Raw genomic sequence first — 21,307 nt, 5'->3', positions numbered from 1 at the left:
TCAGAAGCTCATGCTGGCACTCGAGCTCACACACGCTGCCCTCGCCGAGGGCTGACCCCCACACACAACCACCAGCACTGACTTCCAGCGCACAAAGCACACACAGGCTGCAACAAACTCAACCCTGCAAAGCACACTTGTGTTTCAAAAGACTAATAACCTGCACCTTCAGGCTCTCTAATTACAGAAGTATAGTAGCATTTAAATTTCCACTCTAAAAGGATTAAATTCAGAGAGCTTAGAAACAGACTACTATAGAATAAAAGGACTTTGTGAAAAAAAAACAAAACTGTGACAGTGAAATTGTTCAGTACCAGGAAATGTACTAGAGAAATACAGTCTCTAAAAGCTAAATGGGGCTTTGTTTGCTGCTGCTTTAATACAAGCCTAATTCCTTTCCCCATCACCCCAAATCCATTAGCATGCGTTGATGTACTGCAGTGGATTCTCCTGTCAGTTACATTCCCACAGTCCATGTCTGATTAAATACTGCTGTCCACTTCACTTGCATCCAGCAAATCAAAGGGGAGAAAACACAGCACAAGTAATAGGAGTTTGATACTGGATGGCAGAATGCCTGGTACTTTTCCACTTAAAAGGAAATGTGCTTTTGCACATACTAATGTCTTCCTTACCTCCATAGGTCTGAATTCCACTCTCCATCCAATATCTGAATTTGGAGGTGGTGGCTTAAACCTCATTGTCTGCCAGTTTGTAGACTGAATATTCTGCAAAGCACATGAAATAATCTGTCACAATCAAGATGCACATCATTCTATAATATAATTGAAGAAAAATAAGCAGATAACTAGAGTCCTAGTGTTTTCTGTGGAACAGTGTAGCAGTTTGGAGAAATGGTTCCAAAGTAAGTGCTGTAATTTCCTAAAGCCCACAGTACAACTACCCAACGTAGGAGCAGATATGTTGTACTTTCTCATGCTGTTTTGGTTGAGTATTATGCACAAGATACTAAGGGACTGGCATGCAGCTGACTTTATTTTTTCATGAGGGGCTGACACATCCTGAACAAGAAAGGCCTAATATTACCACAGCTATTACCTCATAAAGCTGTAAAAGAGAGATTTCTACATAAATAAAAAACAAACTAGGTTTCAGGAAGCCTTAAAAATTGACAGTTCCCCTTTACATTTATATACATAGCTATAATTTAGGCCCTTCATATTTTATTTAGTTTAAAGTATAAGCCATCACCTTCTAAATAAAAGATAAAATGAATAAATGAATGTGCTTATAACTGCAAAGTCATATACTAAAAAACTACCTGAAGTGAAAAATTATTGAAAAAATTCTTAGCTAATACAGCCATCCTCCAATTCACTATTATGAAGATAAGCAATTATATAGATATATATTTAGTAAATTCCTCTAAATTAGACATAACCTCAAAATGGTCGGATTCATTTGCATCATCTAGATGTATTTTCTCCTCAAACAAAGTCAATGGGTCTCGAATGAACAAGTGTGCAATATGCTGTGCCAAAAGGTGGTCAATACCTACAAAATGAAAATTCAAACAAACAATTCATACACATCAAAACAGGCTCTAGAAATATTTTTTTAACAATTTTTTTAACAAGACTGAAAGCATCTAACACTGAAGTGCTACCTCAGCCCACCACATCCTGTTTAAGTGATGACTTCAGGAAGGAAGGAAATGATTAAAAACAGCAAAACCCCCGAACCAAACAGATTCTTGTTTGGAAATGGCAGCTGAGTATTGGTGTGGCTGATATTCTTCCTGTTTTCTGATGCATTCTGTGCCATGTTTCCTAAAGCAGTTTGGCTTTCTCCATAAAAATAAACCATTAATTCCAGCTTGAGAAACTCAGTTTGATGCATTAGGGACAGTTTCTGTTACAAATGAATCTTTTTAAAAAACTCTCAAGACCACTCTGCACAGATACTTCCTGAGTAGGAAGTCACTCTGAGGGCCGCACAATGTTTGTAACAAACAACAACAAAAACCACAATATATCCCCACATACTGCAAACATAATTCTTAACCTGCTCATAATGAAGCAAACACTTACCTTCCTTTATTAGGTGCTCGTAGATATCTTTGTCTATTGTCAAATCAATGTCATTGTATTTCTCACCACATTCAGATAGATAACTGTCTATGGAATCATATCTGGATTTACTGATTCTATAATGGTTGTTCTTCAGTGGCTATATAATTTAAGAATACAATATTTTAACAGCTTGTTAACAATGTTACCTAAGTTTTGCTCACTAATGACACTTAAGTTGAGAATTACTATCCTATTTAAAAAACCCTACAACCTCAATTAAACTTATTAAAAGCACGGGTCTTAAATAGGCTCAATATAAAGTGATTCTGGAATTATGACTATTTTGTTTGCAGACATATATATCTGAGCAAAAAATCAATAATCACACATTTACTAGAATTCTCTAGATGTAGAAATGTTTTCCTGATGTAATATGACATTACCCCAAGCACCTGGAAAGCATTAAACAAATACCAACAGTTTCACTATGTGCACACTGTTAGAGATGCCCTTAAAATAGGTAGTTCAAGAAAATTAAATTAAATTAAATATATCAAGTAAATTTAAAAAATTATTAATTTTATGTTATTGTGTATGTGCATTGAACGGAAATTCCTGCTTCGAGAAATTCTACAAGTTCTTATACCTGGCTCTATTGATTTAGTTCTAGTTTATACTACTCAACAGCACCCACTATTTAATCTAATGCAACTTTTGCCTTTTGGGCTCAAGCATAAATTAGCAAGTTTCCTCACTGGGGCCCTTTTCAGCTAGCTGTGGAAGACTGGGATTCCATACCTAATTAAAAGTATGTATTTGTTAACACAACCTGACCAACCAAGGCGAGTGTTTACACCATCTCTCCTGTATTTACCACAAACACCAACACACTTCCTCACTAGGGATTCTGATGAGCACAAGCAGACTCTGCTAAAGATTTAACTGTTTTGCCCCAAAAGCCCCAGATTGCTAGGAGGAGCACGGCTTACCTCCAGCCCCCGCTCCTCGCGCGTTCGGTCATCCACAGAGGCAGAGATCACGCCCCAGCGACAGTCGATGTCAGACACGTAGCCTCTGTAGAACGGAGACGCAGCACTCAGCGCCATCTAAAATGGAACAGCTGACATCAAAACAAAGGACAGGCCAAAGAACCAGAAGCAAAGCACAACCCCACTGGAAAGGGATCCAGAAGGAGCTGCAGTATATATATTTCAGTTTGACATCCAGCCAAAGCCCGAATAACCAGAAATATCTCAACTGCTGCCCCCGAAAAACACCTGGGTCAAGGGTTAGCATTCCTGAAGTGGCTTCTGATGCTCTCCAAATGTTTCACCTCTTACAGATCAGCATTTAAGGAATGCAAAAATGACACTGGCAGAAGCACTTTTGAGACAAATCAGCAAGTATTCTGCTTGCTCACTTCCGAAGTTCACCTGGCAATTATTTTATTTTGTTTATTTTTGTTTGGCCAGGCACCTTAGTAACACAGCTGGAACATACCTCACTCAGAGTAGGATCTTCTCATCATTCAGACCAGACAAATACTTTATAAGCAAATACATGCTTATAAAAGGGACAAATTTAAATTACTTAGGCTGAAATCCTCTGTAGCACCAGAGGGTTTTCAACACCAGTTGGAAAATTAAAAATTGTTTTAAGACCAAGCTTGCCTTGCTTTCATTAAATCTGCCCAAATCTATTTCTAAAACTATTTAACAAGAGTCTCACACAAGTGGGAGTGAGAGCAGAGGGGAAGAAATAGACACAAGGGCCAAGAAGGAACAGATATGATCTGTTTTGTGGTGTCATTTGCACATTAAATAGTTAACACGACTCACGAGGCAACCTAGTCTTCTCCCTGAATAGTCAATTTGTGAGCTTGCAATTTGGGTATTATTTTTTAAATATATAGTGATTTCTGCTATTAAGGAAGAGTTCATCTGAAAGATGTCCATTACTCACCACAATGGGACAAATCGTAGCCAGCTGATCATAGAGATACCTTGCTTCAGAAATGCTGCAAGCCTGAAATGTTACCTGTTGGAAGATGTACAGTTGCTATCAAATTTCTATCATCATACAACAAGCACAGTCTTCCTAGATTTAAAATCAACTATATAATAAAATTATTAATATACTAAAATTTTTAGGGTTTTTTTGTTTGGTTTTGTGTGGGTTTTCCCCCTAAGTCTTGGACACATTTCTGCCCCACCTATCAGTAGTGTTTATATTACAAGCTTCTTTCCATGTCATTTCCATGTTCATTCAGACCATAATGCTTCTATGGTGAGGCTGAATATACAAACACTTGCCAGAATCAAAGAAAATTGAGTTAACATCTAGAATACACACGGGTGAGTAATGCACCTTCAGGAAGTAAGCCAGGAACCTACTTAGAACAACAGTCAGACTCTATTGTAGATTTAACATTTGTTTTATGTGACGCTAATCCTGTTTTAAAGAACACTTCAAGATGCATTTGATCCTGAAAAACTGTGGAGAAAAAAAGAGTATCTGTGTGTCTACTGTAACTTTAATTTAAAAAAAACTCCAGCCTTTTCTGTATTACAGGCTAGAACCCAGCAAAAAAATAGAAAAGAAATATTATTTGCAGAAGGCATTAATGCTTTGGAAGCCCCACCACAAATAGGTCACTGGAATAGGTAACTCCTTTGTAATATTCTGGTGAAATTTACTCAGAGCACATCAAACAAAAGACAGTTCTAGTAGTAGACCTTGCCCTCTAGACTTTGTAAACCAACACTTTATGAATTTAAAAAATGCACAGAGTGATCAGTCTCAAAACTCCCTTTGTCTTAGCAGTTTATGTATTCACACATCAGAAGAAAACAGATGGGAATGTACACCTGTGCTATCAAAACATTATACAAGAGGTTTCAGCTCTAAACCAACAGCTCTGCTTGCTGTCCTGAAGAATTCCAGCTGCACACAGGCTTTCCTCTTCCAAGTATAGTAATTAGAATGACAAAACACAAATTTTCTTCTCAGCTTGCCACTAAACCAAACTGCACCTCAAGTAAGACTAAAAAATAACCCAACCAACAAATCCCTCCAAAACCCCTGAGTTCACTGGATGGATTTTTTGGGGGGTGTTGATGATGGTGCTATAGGGAAAATATGGGATTTGTTTGTGTTTGTCTTTTAAAATCTTCATCCAATATTCATTAAAATATCCCAAATTAGAAAACAGCTGTGTTGTGGAGAAAATATTCCTTCTGTGTCTATCCTCCAAGTGGCTTGTTTTGTTTTTTCAGAAAAAAAACCCAAGCAAACAAACAAAAACCCAGGTGGTTAAAAGACAAGATTAAGTATTATCTTGCAGAAAAGCAGCTAAGTATGATTTCTCACCATTAATTTTGGACACTCAGCACTAGGGAGCCAGCCTTGGAGTGGGGGTGGGTGCACAGGACACCTACACTCTTCCCCAGACAATGATACTTGCCTCCCTTTTCTTTTTATGTTTATTCCAAACCACATGAAATCTGAGATTCAACATGGTTTCTAGGCAAATGTCCCACTAGGGAGGAAAAGGGCATGGCTGTCTTCTCCAGAAGGGCTCATGCTCTGCCAGTGCAGGCCATCCCAGCCCAAGCTCATCAGGACATTATTTTTACCTCTGGAAATGCATCAAACCAAGTTGCAGCTTGGTGTGCAGTACAAAAAGAATAGAACAAAAACCAAACCAACAAGACCACCCCCCAAACAGGAAAGGAAACTACAAACTACCTTGCAAAAATAGGTGGGCAATACAGGTTTTCTTCTAGTCAGTTATCAGGAATTATCAGATGATAGAGAAGCAGCTGCCAGCCTTTTCATTCTCCCTTTGATGATAGCAGGACTACCAAATTTGAATTTGGCCACTTATTACCAGAAAGTAATAATAAAATGCAGCAGTATGCAACAGTAAAATAGTGCTCCTTTAATAATGTTTTAAAAATTCATACAATGACTGAATAAGGATTTCTTTTCTTAGTCTTAAATAAGAGAGATAGTATGAAACAAACCATGGCAAACTAACACCTTGCAAAACCACACAGTATTATGTACACTTTACTATCTCATCAGACTCACCCTAATTTGCCCTAGTGGCAAGAAACCATATGCAGCACCTGTCAAGAACTTTTATTTGTACAGCTTTTGTAGTTTCTCAAAGGGAGTGATTTTTATGAGGTTTTCTGTCCTTCCCATGAAACAAGAAGAGCTTAGATGATTTCCTTTAATCCTGTAGAGAATTAACACCAGCCTCTTCCTAGCTCTGCTCCAAGACTGTGTTGGCAACAGGCACATTTTATCAAGAGTCAAATACACCATGATTACCTAAGGTGGTAGTGCCCAGCATCAGAGAAACATTTAAAGCAAACAGAAAAGGAAAAGGATTAAAGCACTCTTAATATTCAGCACCTGGATTTAAAGGGAAGATACTGTAATCCAGGAATATCTCAGGCATATTACTAAAAAACATAGAAAGTGGGCATGTTCAAGTGAGAGAAAACAGAATCAAGAACATCTTCCAGTACACAGTCAGAGAACAGGATTTGGTAGATTTGTGGTACAAGCAGTAAGAAGACAACTCCTTAGCAGATAGCTAAAAATATTTAAGAATGAGAAATTTTATATAGCATGATGTTTGTAAATGAAATAAAATTATACAAAAGCAGAAAGCTACTTATTTTTAAAAATATTCTTACAACCTCTTGCCACTCCCTGCTTTTGCTGTTCTAAGGGTGCAGAAGAAGGAAAACACCCAAATGAGTAACTGAAGAACCTCTCCCATTTGTACAAGACAGCTCAGTTTCCATCGTCACAGTGTCCTTTGGTCATGCCTAAAAGATGAGCAGAGTAGAGGATGACCTTTCACACTCAAAGTGCTGGAGTTTCAGGAGCAGGTGCTTGATCAAATGAGGCTTGACCAGTTCAAGAAACTCTCTCAGCAAGTCATCCAGTTATGTTTGAATATTAACAGAAAAAAACCCCATAGAGCAAGTGAATAAACCTGGTGTATTGGACTGGCCCTGGCTGGATGCCAGATATCCACTAAAGCCATTTAATCACTCCCCTCTTTTGCTGGACAGGGAAGAGAAAGAGTAACAGAAGGCTTAAGGATCAAGGTAATGCCAGGGAGAGAAGACAGAATCAGTTGGATTGGCCAAGATCCCCGAGATCACCGAGTCCAGCCTATGACTGAACATCACCTGGCCAACTAGACCATGGCACTGAGTGCACATCCAGTATTTCCTTAAACACCTCCAGGTACAGTGACTCCACCACCTCCCTGGGCAGCCCATTCCAATATCTAATCACCCCTTCTGTGAAGAATTTCTTCCTGATATCCAGCCTGAACCTCGTTAGGTGCAGCCTGAAGCCATTTCCTCTTGTTCTGGCACTGGTTGCCTGAGAGAAGAGGGTGATCCCAACCTTGCTACAGCCTCCTTTCAGGCACTTGTAGACAGTGGTAAGGTCTCCCCTGAGCCTCCTCCTCTCCAGGCTAAACAGCCCCAGCTCCCTCAGCTGCTCCTCACAGCCCTTGTGCTCCAGACCCTGCCCCAGCCCCACTGCCCTTCCCTGGACTCACTCCAGCCCCTCAGTGTCTTTCTCACAGTGAGGGGCCCAGAGCTGGACCCAGCACTGGAGGTGTGGCCCCAGCAGTGCTGAGCACAGGGGGACAATCCCTGCCCTGCTCCTGCTGCCCACACTATTGCTGGAACAGGCCAGGATGGCACTGCCCTTCCTGGGCACCTGGGCACACACTGGCTCATGATCAGCTGGATGTCAACCAGCACCCCCAGGTCCTCTTCCATGAGGCAGTCTTCCAGCCACTCTGTCCCCAGCTTGCAGCTCTGGACTTGTGGTGGCCAAAGTGCAGGACCCAGCACTTCCTCTTACTGAACCACCTACAACTGGCCTCGTCCCATTGATCCAGTCTGTCCAGGTCCCTCTGCAGAGTCTTCCTACCCTCCAGCAGATCAACACTGACACAACTTGGTGTGGTGGAGCTCATTGACCAGTTACTGTCACAAGTAAAACAGCTTAACTTGGGGAAATTAACTGAATTCAGAACAAGTCAAATCAGAGTAGAGCAATCAGAAATATAAACTAAATCTTAAAATTCACTTCACTCCCATATTCTCTACTTCTTCCCCTCCCAGGAGTGCAGAGAACAAGGAATGAGGGCTGTGGTCAGTTTGCCACACATTGTCTCTCCTGCTCCTTTCCCCTCACACTCTTGCTTCAGTGTGGGGTTCTTTCCCTGGGACAGTCCTCCAATGAACATGTTCACTGCTCCAACATGAGTCTTTGTCCTGGCATCAGCTGGGATAATTACTTTTGTTCCTAGTGGCTGGGTACAGTTCTGTGTTCTAGATTCAGTATGGAAATAATGCTGATAACACTCTGATGTTTTAGTTCTTGCTGAGTAGGGCTTATTCTAACTTCAGGACTTCTCAGTTTCCCATGCTCTGCCAGTGAGCAGCTGCACAAGAAGCCAAGGAGCACAGCTGGGACCTGAACTGGCCAAAGGGATAGCCCATCCCATACCATATGGCATCATGCTCAATACATAAACTGGGGAGTTGGCTGAGAGGGGCCAATTGCTATTTGGGGACAGGCTGAGCATTTGTCTGCAGGCTGTGAGCAACTGTTCTGCTGAGCATCACTTTCTTCTCAAGTTTTATTCCCTCTCCTCTTCATTACCACTGTCATTATTTTTTATTTTATTTCAATTATTATGCTGGTTTTATCTCGACCCACAAGTCTTGTTCTGATTTGCCCCTCATCCCACCAGGGCCAAGGGGGTATATGTGTGTATGGAGGGAGCAATGGCATGGTACTTATTTGCTGTCTGGGGTTAAAGCACAGCAGCCTCTCTCATGGGCTACACTTAATTAACTGCTCCAGCATGGGTCCCTTCCACAGGGTCCAGTCTTTCAGGAACTGAGTGCTCCAGCACAGGTACTCCATGGGGTGACAGGTCCTGCCTCCTTCATGCATCCACCTGTTTTGGTGTGGGGTCCTCCAGGGGCTGCAGGTGGATCTCTGCTCCAACACCAACCTCCTGCATTACCATGATCTTCACTGCAGGCTCCAGGGGAATCTCAGCTCTGTCACCTTGAACACCTCCTCCCCCTGCTTCTTCACTGACCTTGGTGCCTGCAGAGTTGTTCCTCTTACATACTGTCATTCCTATCTTCACCTGCAGTGTCATTGCACAGTTTTTCCCCTCCTTCTTGCTGTACATACCTCAGAGGTGCTACCACTGTCACTGGTGGGCACAGCCTTGGCCAATGGTGGACCAGTCTTGGACCAGCTGGCATTGGCTCTGTTGGACATGGGAGAAGCTTCCTTCTCATGGGAGAAGCATCTTCTCAGAGTAGCCACCCCTGCAGCCCCTCTGCTAGCAAAATCTGGCTACAAAACCCCAATATATTTGGATTTTAAGACTAGAATACTAGATATACCACTTGCTCTTTTATCTCCCTTTTTGCCACACTGATGTACAATGCATCAGTTGAAGAAAGTGAAAGTAGACATAAGACAAATCTTAAAAAGGGAAGTGTTGAGAGAAGACAATGTGCAGTAACATCTTGAAAGCAAATGCACTTTACCTGGAGGCAGCAGTTTCCCATTCCAAAACCCATGGCATCCATATATATGTAGTCTGGCTTAGCTGCCTTTGCTGCTTCTCCATCATCATAAGGAAATGTTTCAATGAAAGGTGACGGTGTGTTCTTATCTTTAAATACTGTGTGGAAAATACAGGCACTCAGTAACCCAGAGCATGAGACTAAACAATCACTTTGAAAAAGAACAAAGATAAGACTCAATTTACTCACTTGGTACATTTATCACAACCTTCTCTCCCCTTCGGTGTCGAATGTTTCTGGTCAGTGTACTACAACAAAAGAAAAAGTTTTTTGAATGATATGAAATTTTCTCTTTATGTAAATATTTTTGCACCTACTTTCTAAACAAGTTTTAGGGTTTCGGAATGTCAAATTTCTGTTTTGAGCACTCTCCTTCAGGATGCTTCTTCTCCTAGTTTTAAGATAGACTGTAAAAGATACAACACTGAATTTTTCTTCAGTAAAGTCAGTCATATTTTGATGGACTTCACAGTACTATTCTAACAAACAGTAAAAGGCTACAGACCTGAAGGCCAAGTTAAAAGGTATGGTCAGTTTTAAAACACAATGATTTTCATTGGCTGAAGTCTCACTTTACAGTGAGAAGTACATTTCAGAGTAACTAAGGCAAGCTACTGGGTTCAGAGATGTCAGTGTGACATACCTTAGGGAGAGCTGGATTAACCGTGATGGAAGTATTTAGGCACAGGACTTCAAACTGGAAACACTTTTGCAGGAGCAAAATCAACACTTTTTGCCCCATAACAGTGTGAACTGTTATACAAAGTTCCTTTAACTTAACAATTAATTTTCTTAACACACTTTGAAAAGAAAATACATGTCATCACAACCACTTCTGTCCAAGTCCTTCTGATATCTGCAGCAACCAGCCACAGTGCTCTCTATTCCAGTAATGTAAAGAATTTGCAGATATGTCTATGATATTTAGGTAGAGACAAAATATTTGATTTCTCAAATTTTCCAAATATTCTTACCTAAATCTAGGATGTTTATTGATGGCTTCATCTGGAAAAAAGAGCGATTTTGAAGCTCCTCCTTCTACTGGTGTTGGCATACAATCCGGCAGTGTAAACCCAGGACAGCCTAACCTATGTAACACAACAATGAGATCCAAGCTGTAATGAAAACAGACTGTGATTTTAGAACGGTCAGATGATCAGAGATTAGGATTCTAGTGGAGGGCCAGCCAACAACCACCTTCCACAGCAGTTAACACAGCCTTTTGTTTAAAAGAAACCCCGCTAGTCTATCACTAGACAGCAAACAAGGACGTGTCCAGTGGCTGAAGCAGGAAACTTCAGTACTATGTGGGGTACACGTATATTTTAGTGTGTTAATGCTTGTTATTAATATTGACATGCAGCTGCATTCTGTGCTTCAAAGTTTATCTTGAGGATACAGGCTGACTGCCAAAAAAAGTTATCCAGCCTTACTCTTAACCATCTACCCCTTCTAAAAGATATGCTAAACCAACTCTGTAAGAATTAGAGGTAGTTTCAAGTGGTACACATGTCCTAAGTCTTACAACACTTCTAGAATGCTGAAAACTTCTAGGAAATGAAAGTCATAAGCAAAGAACAATTGTAGCTATTAAGGGTAAAATGCTGATAGATACACAAGCTAATCACAATACACCCCTCCCCTTTGGGAAACTCAATTTTAAGTTTCAGAGTCGCCTGAAACAAGAATAAGCTCTCACTACAGCTGGGACAAAGGAACATTTGACAAGGCTGAGGTAAAGTAGCAGATTAGTTTCTCCATGTTGAACAGTAAAAAGGGCAAAGATCATGTTGAAAGGCTCTAGTATTTGGATAGTTAAAAAAAGTTAGCTGATAAAATTACAAACTACTCAAAATATCACAAAACACACTTCTGAGAATATTATTTATGTTCAATATTGTTTCTTCTTCCTGGTTTCAGTAAGGTGTCCTACAACTTGTAAAGCCAGCTTCATCACCTACCTAAGTGCTACACTGTAAACTGCATCCTTCCAGTCCTCAAGAAAGAAAACAACTTTCTGGGCCAGCAGCAGCGGCTCACAAATTTAGGAACTAGGGACACCTATTTAGTATCTAAGCTATAATTTTTTAATATTTAAGCATTTTCAAATAGTTCACTTTTAACTCAATTATTTTGATTTGAATAAGCTTCCTTCTTTACCTTTCTTCTGTCAGCACTCTAATAAGTTTTTTTTGTCTTTTCAAATTCACAGATTTTAATATACATGTGTACATGCCCAGATGCACACAGGCATACATACATGCTATTGTACACACAATGTGGCAAAAACCTTCCACCCTATGAAACCTCAGAAATACGTGTTAGCAAGACTCCAGTCAAACCAACAAGAACTTGAATGGGAAGACAGCAAAAGGCAGAAATAATAAACTAAATTAGGCTAGCCTAGGGAGAGCAATCTCTGAGGGATGAAAGTATGTTTGGAATGACCCATAAGACATAAACAAACTACATTTCATTACTTACTGGCTTTCACTGAAGTCCAAAGTACTGCTCCTACAGTGATGTAGAAAGTATTTATCTGTATCTACAAAGGGATTAACAACTCCTCTCCCTGTATTCCCTGCATGACTGGGTCCAAAACATTTCTGTGAAAAACTTATTAAATGACATAATGTACCTGTAAGGTTGCAGGGGAACCTGCAACTACTGATAACTACTTAACCACTGGACTTTAAATAAACTCTTATTACATCTAGTATAACTCTAATAAAGGGAAAGTAAATTTTGTCAAAGAGTATTCTTAAAACAGCATTTGTGGGGCATTATGCAGATATTTTGGCACCACTGCTGCAAAGGCATATTTTGTATTGTTCCTCCTCTCAGCAAGAATTTTGGGCTATTGCATTCTGTATTACACATGAAACTAGTCAGTAAGGCCAGCTGCTTCTGTCCTACTGCAGAGCACCTTTTATACCATCATAAGCATGACTATCTTCATTCACTTCACTGAGCAGGCTAGTTAAGAACAAATGTAATAAATCTCTGCCTAGAATTGTATTTCAAAGGAATGTCACAAAATACAATTTCTCCTAGATAATGAAGTTCATGCTAAATTTAATTTCTTCAAGAACTCCTTTACAACAATAAAAAGGATGAAATCTATCCTCTGTAAGGGTATTATTAACCCAGGAGAGATGCTCTCCTTTCTAGATTCAGTAAGTAGAGTATTGTGTAATAGAAGTACTAAGTCCAGGTGCCCTAAACTGCCAGAAGCTTCCATGTACTTTAGTGAAAAAGTATTAAAAAAAGATCATGTTGGCCATGTTTTGCAAAACTGCTACTCATAAAGAACACAGTTTGCAAAATAGGTAAAGAGAAACCTTTTCTATATCATTTTCTGTATCAACTTAAGGTGGTAGACTACTCTTTACTTAAGAGTTAACACTTTATGTTACAAATATTCAGCATTCTCTCCTAATACAAAATCATCACAGGTTAGAAGCAACCTAAAAATTTAAAAGATGCTTATTTCCTTGTCTCATTGCAATAAAAATTTTAGCAAACATGACTGGAACATAAAAGCCAAAGTACTTTAATCAAATAATATTTTCCCCTATTTATTGAACAGTTTAGCTGTATGCAATAAGGAGAAAAAGTGTATAAGGAGAACAGGAAACATGGCATTACACTTCAACGACCATGTCACCTTGGAAATGATGTCACCGTGCAAACAGCCTCATTTTCTTTAAGTACAGAAGCAGCCTCTTGCCGTCTTTTCCTCATGTTGTCTTGCACAGTGTTGAATTCAGACATGGTTCCCCCATATGGCTGTCCAGGTGTTCCTTCAATCATGTAACTTCCATATTCTGGTCTCCAGAGTGTTGGGTGACTGTAATGAAAGAAGAGCCACCGATGAATTATTAGTGAGAATTTCAGAAATTAATACCACTTGCAAGAAAAGTCTCCAAATATTTGACAGAAGAACACAATGTACCTTCCAATGCACCTCACCATCAGGAAGTGGTGAAAAGAAAGCAAAGTGCACTTTGGCAGTAACAGTGCTGCTGTGTAGTACAGTAAGCAGGATTTGCCTACACCAAATTGCAGTCACCCTTAGCATCTATCTCAAGCTTTGTTTCTTGGGGTTTTAACCAGACCCAGAAAACACAGATCACTGCTGCTTTCCACAGGAGAGGACAGGGGAAAACTTCCCTGCCATTCTTACATCTACACTTCTAGCCAAGAGATACAGGAGCAAGTACACATGCACTTTATGGGACATGGATTACTGCATGCACAGAGACAAAAAATCAGAGCAAGACAAAACAAGCACCCAAACTGCAACTTCTGTGGGCTCACCATTGCATTCTCCTTTATCTCAAACTGTAGAAATTTCAAAGCAAAAAGTGCATGGACTGCCTGCAAGTGTGCTCAAAAACTTTCACTTCCTGACCCCTAGATTTATCTGAAAATATCAGTATCTGTGGTTTACAGTTTTACCAATAGCAGACTTGAATGTGAAGCCAGGTTAACAAAATTTTGCACAGCATCATAACAGGAGGATTAAAAAAACCAAGAAACTGGAAACAGCTACTCACTTGGGGTTTACCTTCTCCCCCTTGTCTTGCAGTGTTTGAAGAACTTCTTCACCACGGAGCAACAAACGCACTTTCTTATTTTCATGGTCAAATTTTACCAACATATATTCCACCTTGTAAATAATAAGAACAAAATAAACAATTATAAGTAAGGGTTTTTTTCAGGCACAAACAAATTGGCATGCAATTTTAAGCATCAAGTGAAATAAAAAGATATGTCACACTGAACTTTACAAAGGTTCAAAAACATTACTAACTACAAATGCAGTAAGCAGTACTGGCAAAGTTGGCTGCAGGCTTATTTCATCTTGAATAAAGACTTGAAATTCCTTAAAATTTATTTCCCTCCATTTCTAACTAGAGACACTTCACTAAAAACATTCTAAATTTGTACTTGCCTCCACACTATTTCTAGACAGAATTAAATTCTAGAATTATTCAGAATTATTTCAGAATATTCATAATTATTTCTAGAAGGAATTAAAACTCCATGCAAGCTATATGCAACCCACAAACATTTCACCGTCATCCCATCAGTTACAGTCTCTGCTGCTGACAAAAAAACCCCAAACAAGCAAAAAACCCCAAAGTTATTCTACAAGACATCCATTTACACCCATCACTTCTTGGAGCTATTAAAGACTAGCACAGAAAGCTCACAGCTGTTGATGACAGCATCAGTCCTGTCATTGTGACACTCTGGCTCTTGGCACAGCACAGTGGGTTTCACCCCTGCTTGATTCAGCTTTGCTGCCACATTTTCTTCTCCTCCTGCCCAGCAGTGCACGTTGCCTCCAGAGCACGTTGTCCCTGCTCCAAGCTGCAACCCACACGAGATGCAATAAGCCACTTGTGACAGCACTGCTGCATCCCAGCACTAGAGAATATGCTCCTCTAATAGACATCATCTGAAAGCAGCCAAACCTGGAACACCCCCATCTCAAACTTCCTGATCTCCTGGCTGTCAAAGCTCCCATAAAGACTTTTAGAATGCTACCCAGCTCAGCAACCCAACAGCTGCTTGGACCTTGTAGCCCTTCAATACCCATGGATACACTCCATTTGCTAGCACCTCTAGGTCAGAGGATCCTTGGCAATGTTTTGGAAGGGTAAAAGACAAACCAGCCCCCAGCTGTGATGCGTTGCCTACCATGTAAAAACAGAAGTTAACATACGGAAATGCATTACCAGGGTACTGGTAATGCTTTCAGTGCTTTCAAACCCCAGATGGACCAGTGGTCACAGGCAGTGCCTTTTGTTGGAGGCTCTCAAACCACTGCCTCCAAGATCTACAAAAATCATCTAATTCAAACATCAAGTCAGAGTTAGAAATTCAGATTGCAATTTCACAGCTAGAATTGTCAGAAGTGCACTGTGCTCCTCAGTTGCATTTTCCAACACTGTCTAGAGCCACATCCCTCTGTATTTAACAAAGGTGACTGCTCCAGTCCCAGGAGCTCAGACTCACATAAGATGCTCATGTTAAAGTTGCAGCATACCAACTCATGGCAATTTCTATTTTGTACAGAAGTCTGATGAAATAGGAGAGCAGCTTGCCAAAAGACAGGAAACTTGTGCCATGTTTTACAGCACACTGTAAGTAGATTTGTGGTCTTCCTGTTCTTTGGCTGCCTCAGTGTCCGTGGAAGAGTTATTGCTTACTACTGTGACAAAAATATAATCCTTGTTTGGGATTTGTGATTAAATCATAAGCAGTACTATCCAAGAGTGTTTGTAATTCTACAGAATCAGATCAGAGGCAAAATCTGAAGGGACTCATCCATCAATCATACACATTTGCTGTATGTTTCGTAAGATCAAACCTTAATCTCCTAGAGAAAAAAAAAAAATTATTTCTGGCTTCTGTGCAGATTGCACTTTATTGCATGGTATATTTTATCAATTGTGTGTATTATGCCACAATAATCTACTTGAGATAACTACAGTTTATAGTCAACCAGAACAGAGTTGAGCACTGATTTAATTATTGCCCAACACCAGTCTCTCCAGTGTCACTTGACCTTGAATATTGGAAAGAAATAGGGACTTCCAGTTTCCTACCACATTCACCATCATCTCCTGCTTTGTAAAACTATCATTCTCACTGGGAGCTGGCCTGATCTAGAGGGGAATGCGAGTCCACAGGTCTGAGTCATTCAGATGGACACCGAATGAGCATCGAGCTCGCCACATCCCTGGCCTCCCCCACATTGCTTGTGGGAGTGGGTAGCAGAAGGGAGAGCACAGGAACTGCAGCTGCTGTTGAGACACCCAAAGTCGAACATTTGTCCACCTATACATGAGTATGCTACAGTTACTAGCCTCCTGTTCTAGAAATCTCTCTCCAAATGTAGCTGTAATGAGCTGATGGGGAGAACACCGTATTTCTCTATAAACCAAATTGCAAGTTTTTTTTAAAAAAAAAAACAGAAGCGTAAAGAAACACTAAGTCAAGAAGACAAACCCTCCAAAAATCAAAGTGTTTCATATTTCAAGTACAGGAGTGCGTATATTGCATTTATGCATCTAGTTTTAGAAATGACTATTACTTTTGCCTCCAGAAACACTGACTAAATCTTCAAAGCTGTCTTAACACACAGATGATCTGCCCTTAATTTTAATAAGAAAAGAAAAAACTTTAGATGGCTGCCAACAGTTCCAAGTAACCCACAGAGTATCTTGACAACAGAGGGACTGACTGAATGGGCATCCTTAAAGAATATAATTTAGGCTCATCAAAAGATTTAGCCTACAGCTACAAAGAAAGAAACAAATTCAGAGTTCACACATTCTTACATTCAACTTCAGGTCACCATTCACAGACTCTCACATGTTTTTTATCCACAACAAAGTACAGAGAAATGCAGCCAAGCTGAGAGAATCCGCATGCCTGGCAGAGATTTCAGACCAAAGGCCAAATGTGAGGGGCTTCACCCAACATCCATAATTCATCATTTTGCTGAGCTCTTTAGAGTTCACTTTTCTCTATAATTTTAACTCTATAATTTTAATTTTAATTATAATTTCTCTATAATTTTAACTAGGCTCCTTAGCAAGAATCAAAATACACATCAGACCAAACTACTGCTGCAGATGGCTGACCAGCAGCCTTGCTTAGAGCCAGTGAGGACAATGCACCCTGTCATGGCCACTCTGGACCCAAGTTTCCAGTCAGTGCTCTCATTGTGCAGCAAACCCTACACACCTCTGGCTTCTGGCTGGCACATGCTGCAAGGCAGCTGAGGACAAGATGTGGCATCCCAGCTCCTCCCTGCAGGCAGACAGACAATGCTCTGCACAACCTCAGTGGATGAACCCCTCTGACCACCCCTGCTCTGCCAGGCTCACAGAAGTTCTGTGGTACCTTACCAGGCAAAGGAACAACAGTATGGCCAGCAAGATTGCAAAGCAAAAGCTGAAAAGTCCAGCCCCTCACCCTGTTCCGACACAGAGCAAGCTTAAAGCAAATTATTGTTCACAGTTACATGCATTAAAAAAGCAAATACGATCCTAGCTAAAGCAAATACTTGAGAGTATCAGAACTACTTATGAGCCAACACAAGGAAAAACTGTTCTTTAGAGATTTCCTCCCTCTTAATTACTTGCAATGTAACTGCATCTACAGAGTACTTCCATGCCAGCTCTGCTCCCCTCCATTGCAGGATCCTCTCAAGAAACACTACGCTCCATTAGCTTGCTAGCACCCAGAATACTGCTACTTCACTCACTATGACCTTTTCTCACAACTGGCTACCAAGAAAATTTCAGGCTTTTGAAAATTCTTTGATATCCCCACTGTAAATACCAGTGAGACCTTGAGGCCTTTCAACTGCGGAGAACCACAACCACTCTCCATTCATTAAGTCAAACAATTGTGCTGGACTTGTCTGGAGGCAAAATGAAAGATGACAGCTCTCTGGAAATGGGTAAGCATGTCTGAAATTGTTTGAATGCCTGAGTTGTTTGACCATAATTACACATATTATTTCTGCATAAGCAACGTTTCTTAAAAGTGAAGGTGTACAAAAACCAACACATTAGGGGGTAATTCTAAGGCACAAGGAGGATCGAAGTCGTCACCTATGCCAGTGTTGTCCTAAATGTGGGTTTGTTGCCCTGTGTGCACAGCCAATGTACACACCAAGATGAGGTACCTCTATTTAATCACAGGATCTTCAACATCAGAAGAGACCTTAAGGATCAGCAAGTCCAACTGTCAACCCAACACTGCCACTGTAGGCCCTACATCACTAAACCATGCTACCAAACAAGACCTAGATGTCTCTTTAATATCTCCAGGGATGGTGACTTTATCCCCTCCCTGTGTAACCTATCCCAATGCCTGACCACCCTAATGGTGAAATTTTTTTTCTAATGTCTAATCTGAAACACCTATGTTTCAACTTAAGGCTGAATATTTCTTTGTTCTAACTTGTGCAAAGCAAGGAGCTAGGTGATAATCAACAAAAGCTTACTAGCTTTCCTATCATCAAAGCTTTATCTCATTTATACATTTTAGCAAAGAAATCACAGTTCACTGACAACAAGTTACACACTTATTAATTCTACCTTCTGTTGGTAAAATTATTCTCTTGCTTCTCATGCTAATTAGTCTGCATGCTCAGTACTTCTCCTGAGTTGGTAGGTTTCTTAAGTCAGCGGACCAGAGGTGAGAATCTCTTCCTGTTGGAATTACCTTCCACCCAGTTTGAACTGATCTCCACACAGCTGCTGAGTTGGCTTTGTTAGTTTATTACTTATCTTGGGAGTTTTGCCAAATGTCCTTATGGTCTGTAAATTCTATGTCCTTTGTGCCCACTATCAGTAGCACAACCTCCCCAAGCTTTGCTAACCTCTCTCCCTAGACCTAAGACCACTGAAGCGCGTCAAGCCCTAAATTTCAACACAGCAATTCTACTGACAAGTAATCTATCTTTGTAAGGCAGGGACAGCAACATATCATTGTCCAAACACTTGCCTTGGCAGTGGTCTGCTTCCCAATATAAAAACCCACCCCTGCACACTCAATTTAACACCATCATGCTAACCACACAGGGAACAAAACCTGTCTAATAGATGGGAGCAAAGTCTCTGCTGTAGTGTTAAATGTTAAAATCAAAAGTTTTTAACTTTCAAACTATGTGCCATGAGGAACTTCTGCCTATGAAAACACTGGTAAGCACGGAGTCTGGATCTTAGTAAGCTCAGAAGCAAGGTGCCAAGATTATATAATAGAAGAAAATAGTCTAGAAGAATGATTTGAAGAGAAGCTTTTTTTAAAAAAGAAAAGCAATGAAAAAAGCATTGCTTCATGCTTTCTGTGTGTAAAAAACTACATGCATTAGCCTTGTGCCACATTCCTGACCATCCATCTCAGATGTGGATTTCCCATCCCGGAAGTGACCAAGGCCAGTTTGGGTGGAGATTTGAGCAACCTGGTGTAATGGAAGATGTCCTTGCTCAGGGCATAGAGTCTGATAAAATTATCTCCAACCAATGATCACCGTTGTAAGGTCCCTTACAAGGCAAACCACTCTGTGATTCTACATAAACCTGATCATAGGTGACTCACGGACCACTCTGTTTCTCAAGGACAATCTAAGTGTCAGCTTCTTTCTCCCTCCACTGGGCAGCTACCGCCACACATAACTGGAACAATTGTTAGCAGTCCTCTCATATGAACCTTCTTTCAGGCCTGGAGCTTTAAGGGAAATTGAAAATTTTTCCTGAACATCCAATGAGGTCTCACGGGTATTGTTTACTGTTAACAAAAGCCACTACCAACATTTAAGTATTTTTGTGCAGTTTGCCTCATATATGCCTATGCCTATTTCCTTATAGATGCAATAGAAAATGCCCTTTTCACTAGTTATTAAGCTCACTTATGGAAAAAAAAAAAAGTAGTTCTTCCATATCTTTATTCATCAGTTAACGCATCATTAAAATACCATTATCATGAAATGACAGTCTAAAGAAGAACAAAGTTTTAATGATCTGACTGTTCATTAAAGAACCTCTGGCACAAGTTTTCAGTGTTAGATGCAAAAAGCAGATTATTTTTCATAGGTACAAATACTTCTGATGGATGTAGAACATAATACCCAAGGTGGGCTTTTTTTGATGCACTCATCTTCTCATCACTGATGTGATAAAGCATGGAGCCACAGAAACAAACAGCTGGTAATGTACCCTTAATGAAAGCTTTTCTATGTTACAATAAATCTAATGCCCTCAGGAGCAAATTTCAGAGGAAAACAAGTTTGGAAGTGCCACAGAGGCTCATTACCCTGTTCCTAGCCATCAAGCCCCCACACTGCACAGTGGCATGAGGCAAGCATTTCCACACTCATGAGATTACCATGGATGTTCTCTGCCACAGAAATAATTTCAAAAATCTGCAAGAGGAGAACCAAGATTAAAATGTAATTCCCAAAATGCTTAATTTTGATCAAGCAGATTGGTAGTGGCAATCCAATTTAAAAAGCACCAACTTTTTTTTTTTTTTGGCCAGCTCTAAACAAAACCAATTCACAGAAAGCATGTCCCAGAAACAAAACACAACTCATGTTTTACATTACATTGACAATAATGAAAAAGAACTGCTATCCCACATTATGCATTGTCATAGACAAAACAAAGAGGATGCAGAAGCTCTCAATCTCAGTCAACACCCCCAGCCACAGTTAAGCACTCTTGCCTCTTCCCCTCCATGTGACAACATCAGGGCTGCAGATTGTTTTGTGCATGACACAACGTGACTAGAGGACCTTCTGCACACACCACAAACCAGGAAGCTGGGTTATTGAAAATTAAAACTGAGAAGTTATGACCTTTTGCATGATTTTAAAGAAATAAGATGTGCATTTCAGAAAGAAGTGTCATCTTTGACTTCTGTACTATGTAACACCTCAGGCTAATATTATTAAAAAGACTAGGATCATGTTAACTTTAGGTTTCTGCAGCAAAGACAACATTATTTATTCACCAGTGAAACAAAATGCTGCAAGTTTATAATTCACCTTTGGCATACAAAAGAAAAATAAAAAACCTGAAC

General features: G+C 40.1%; 1 protein-coding gene across 1 annotated transcript in view; it reads right to left on the bottom strand.

Moving 5' to 3' along the window:
- The window catches only part of GCLC (glutamate-cysteine ligase catalytic subunit), a 36,757-nt gene that overhangs the window by 8,113 nt on the left and 7,337 nt on the right, over positions 1-21,307 (bottom strand). The window contains exons 2-11 of the mRNA XM_064707569.1: positions 14,254-14,366; positions 13,362-13,544; positions 10,669-10,782; positions 9,884-9,942; positions 9,656-9,792; positions 3,996-4,070; positions 3,023-3,139; positions 2,052-2,190; positions 1,403-1,515; positions 636-728 (exon numbers count right to left, since the gene is read on the bottom strand). Coding sequence (XP_064563639.1) covers positions 636-728; positions 1,403-1,515; positions 2,052-2,190; positions 3,023-3,139; positions 3,996-4,070; positions 9,656-9,792; positions 9,884-9,942; positions 10,669-10,782; positions 13,362-13,544; positions 14,254-14,366 — 1,143 coding nt within the window. The remainder of the gene's footprint in view (positions 1-635; positions 729-1,402; positions 1,516-2,051; positions 2,191-3,022; positions 3,140-3,995; positions 4,071-9,655; positions 9,793-9,883; positions 9,943-10,668; positions 10,783-13,361; positions 13,545-14,253; positions 14,367-21,307) is intronic.

The sequence above is a fragment of the Zonotrichia leucophrys genome, chromosome 3 (assembly GCF_028769735.1).
Source record: "Zonotrichia leucophrys gambelii isolate GWCS_2022_RI chromosome 3, RI_Zleu_2.0, whole genome shotgun sequence".
In the NCBI taxonomy this organism is placed as follows: Eukaryota; Metazoa; Chordata; class Aves; order Passeriformes; family Passerellidae; genus Zonotrichia; species Zonotrichia leucophrys.
This window is presented reverse-complemented; position numbering and strand designations above follow the sequence as displayed.